Source organism: Phyllostomus discolor, chromosome 9 (assembly GCF_004126475.2).
Source record: "Phyllostomus discolor isolate MPI-MPIP mPhyDis1 chromosome 9, mPhyDis1.pri.v3, whole genome shotgun sequence".
Classification (NCBI taxonomy): domain Eukaryota; kingdom Metazoa; phylum Chordata; class Mammalia; order Chiroptera; family Phyllostomidae; genus Phyllostomus; species Phyllostomus discolor.
The window spans coordinates 1,126,915-1,130,482 of NC_040911.2; the positions used below are offsets into that span (position 1 = coordinate 1,126,915).

Sequence of the window (3,568 nt, forward strand, 5' to 3'; positions counted from 1 at the left end):
CAACTCAGGATCATCTTGTTTACAACTTTTAAAAACCCTTCAGCGGCAATTCACCTACGACACTGCATCAGCTTCCGGTGTGTAACGAGCGAGATTAGATGTGTATATGTCCTCCCAAGTGACCCCCCCCCCCGTGAGTCTAGTGCCCGACACTGAATATACGGTTGTTTCAATGCCGTTGCCTGCATTCCTGCGCAGCACTTGAACTTGCAGGAGCTGCATCACTCCCCGCGTCAGGGTCGTCTGCCTGCCCCAGGGGCATTCTATGCGCTCAGGGTGTGCGGTCACTTCCGGGCTCCTCAAGGGCCCCTGGCATTTTACCCCCTTTCCTTCCCTGAACGTGGCCCTTTGACCATGGATGTCCACATACGGGAGAACCCACAGAAAGGTGTCTGCACCTCGGCTGGGATGGCGGAGCACGGGACAGTGAGGAGGGTCGCCTCCCCTCCCCTGCCGTCCACCTGTGCTGGTGACAGGCACCCGGTGGGGAGGGAGGCCAGCCAGGGCCGAGGGCTCCCCCGGCCCCCGGCCCTCAGCAGCTCCTCCTCGGGCTTCACACCCCCCAGCCCAGCGAGGGGGCCCTCGTTCCTTCCACCGAAGGGGACCCCGAGGCTCAGGCAGCGGAGTCACCTGCCCTAGGTCTCGGCAGCTGCCCTGTGTGCACCTGGAAGAGTCAGAACCACCTATAGACGTCGCCGGCTCTCCCATCCATCGGGCCAAATGACTTCCCCGGGACAGGCCCACCCGCGGCCCTCCAGCTGCCCCTGAGGGGTGATCGCGGGGACGTGGAAGTTCCCTCTGGTCCAGAGGCTGTGGGGCAACCTCATCTGGAATTGGACTTCAGCCCGCGGAGACTGTCCCGAGGGAGCCCAGAAGTCTTCCCACTCCCCATCTGTTGATTGCTCGTTTCCCCAGAAGCCCCTGAAGTTACCCGGAGCCACCTCCGCGTCCCGAGGCGGCTCCCACGAGGCATTGCACACGCGCCCCGAGTGCTCCTCGTGCTCCCTCCGTTTGATTGCTCGCAGCAGTAGATGAGACGAGGGTGAGACCAGCAGTCTTCCGGCCCTTTGGCGTGCAGACGGCTCTCTTCACCAATGACAGGGCCCAGCTGCTGGTGCACGGCCTGGCCCTGGCACGGCAGGAGGGCGGCCTTCTGTAACCCGACCGTCGCTGGCCCGGGTGACAGGGCGGGGCGGTCCACTGGGTGCAGGCTGCGGGACCACCCCCTGCCCCCACACACCTGCCGTCTTCTCACCGAGGGGCGAGGGGTCGTGTGTCAGAAATGCCGTTCAAACCTACCCGGTTCTGCTCGCATTCGGAAGTCGGGCCCGCACCTCTGTGACCTGGGCCTCTTCTGTCTGTGTGCAGCTGTCACGAGTCTCCTGAAGCCTGTTTGCATCCCCCAGTGTGACCTGGAGCTCTGCTCTGCCGCTCGCGGAGGTTTCGGTCGAGCACGGCGGGAGACGGCCCGGCTCTCCCGGGAGCCGTGGGCGTGTGCCGTGGGCAGATCTCAGCTGCGTCTCACTCACAGTCCTTCGTGCAGAAACGTTCTGCCTGGACCCACACGCCGCAGCCCCAAATATTTACAGGCCCTGAGCGCCTCCGGTGCCGGCTAAACCCTTCAAGTTCTGCATTCCGGAGGAGGAGCACAAAGTGGGGGGGTGCGGGCTGCCAAACCCTGGCAGGGAACCGAAAAGATGAGGGTGAGGGCCAGACCGGGGTGGCAGGTGGCCGGGGCTGGAGCACGCCGGTCGCCGATGCTGCCCAGCTGGAAACAGAGATGGTGACGTGAGGTGCTTTGTGCCCCCAAGGGGAAGCCCCTCGAAAGTCCCAGCTGTCGACCGCGATGAAAAGAGGTTAGCTGTGTTTCCTGTGCCTCGTTCAGAAGAGGCTCCTCCTCACCCCGTGAACAGGGGGGTGGGCCCAGGGATGTTTGGGGCATCATCACCCTACGGATTCCGTGTGCATGTAGCAAGTTCTCGGGGCTACCGAACGTCGAGCCAACATTTGCTTTACTCGGCATTCACCTTATAATGGAGCTAACGAGGGGCCAGGTTTCAGAGGGACCGCTGCCGTCCCCCCACCCGCATCCTCTGACTACGGCCCAGATCCCGGAGGCCAGGGCCGAATCCTGCCCCCCCCTTCTTGTAGCCACTCCTACCGCGGAAGGTGCCCCAGTCCCCCCCCAGTCTCCATCTCCCCCACGAGACTGTCCCCGAGCCGTCAGATCTAATTAAATAAGTGGAGAAGGGAGGGGACAGAGCCCCGTTCCGTACTGAGCTGCACCTGCATTTTTAAACACGCACACGTCACTGCCCATTTAACTTCACCTTTGTTGCTGACACTAGGACAGACGACCCCACTGCCCCCCTCCTGGCCCCCGCCCCTGTCCTCAGCCAGCACCACCCCTCCGTCTGCGTGTCCCGTGTGGGTTCCGGGGCTGACCCCCACCCACCCCCCTTCACCCAGCCCCCCCCCCCCCCCCCCCCGCAGAGACCCAGCAGTCTGCTTCGTGCCTCCGCGCCTCCGCTTCTATTCCGTCTGTCAGTCCTCCCTGCTGATTAGATTCCACGTGCGAGTGAGATCGTGTGGTGTCTGTCTTCCTCGGGCTGGCTTTTCTCACTCGGCCTAATGAAAAATGGGTTCCTTCCGCCCTGCTCAGGGAGCACGCGGAACCCACGTGACTCGTTAAAGCGGGTGCGTGCATCGGCACCAGAACCGCGGCGCCTCTGGTTCCCCGGCACCTTGTCACGCTTTCGTCTGAGTTGCTGGAAGCGGGGCCCTTTGAGGCTGCCCCCCACCCCGCGTGGGGCCGTCCCCGGACGGGCCTGTCGCCCTGGTGCCCGTTCCGTCCCCGAGTGTCACAGGGCTCGGGGCGGCCGTCTGCTCTCCGCCTGTGACGGGCCATGAGTCACCCGAGAGAGAGGCAGCCAGGACTGCCAGTGACCGTGGGAAAACTCAGATGATGCCCGTGTTCTGAAGAGAGCCTTCAGCGTTAGAAAGTGACTCATTTTGGTGGCTTTGGAAGGAAACCTGTTCCGGGTTCAGCGAGAAGGTGGACCCACATGTCCTCCTGGCAGACATCGTGGGAAAGGGCAGTTGGCCGCTGTCCCAAAGGCGGGGCGCTGTGCCCAGGGCTCAGGTCCGAGGGGGTGCCCGGACCTCGGGGTCCACGCAGGGCAGGGGTGCACCGAGATCAGGAATGGGCTGTGGCTCAATTCTTCAGCTTTGGGCCTTTTTGGAGGAAACATATTGTGAGTTTGCTGCCAGAGTGTGGGTTAGAATAGGCCAACGAGAAACACACTTTTTTTTAACTTTTATCCAACTTCCCTCCCCTGGAAACTCGACAGATTCTTGGCATATTTGTCTGATAAGCCGCCCTGGGTGGGACTGCGTGGCCTGGCTGCTCACAGGGCCCCTGGCGGTGAGCACACCGGGCAAACTCGTCACCTTCCATCTGCGGCCCCTTCCTGCACCTCAGCTGCTCTCGGCCCCTGGCGCCCGACCGTGACCCCCGGCGCCCTCTGCGTGCGTGTTTGGGCCGGAACAGCCCCCGAGCTGGCTCGAG

The 3,568-nt window shown here is 63.1% G+C and overlaps 1 protein-coding gene across 1 annotated transcript in view; it reads left to right on the forward strand.

Moving 5' to 3' along the window:
- Window positions 1-354: 354 nt before the first annotated feature.
- LOC114506582 (myelin basic protein) overlaps window positions 355-3,568 on the forward strand; it is a 48,159-nt gene continuing 44,945 nt past the window's right edge. The window contains exons 1-2 of the mRNA XM_036010121.1: window positions 355-426; window positions 1,079-1,155. Coding sequence (XP_035866014.1) covers window positions 355-426; window positions 1,079-1,155 — 149 coding nt within the window. The remainder of the gene's footprint in view (window positions 427-1,078; window positions 1,156-3,568) is intronic.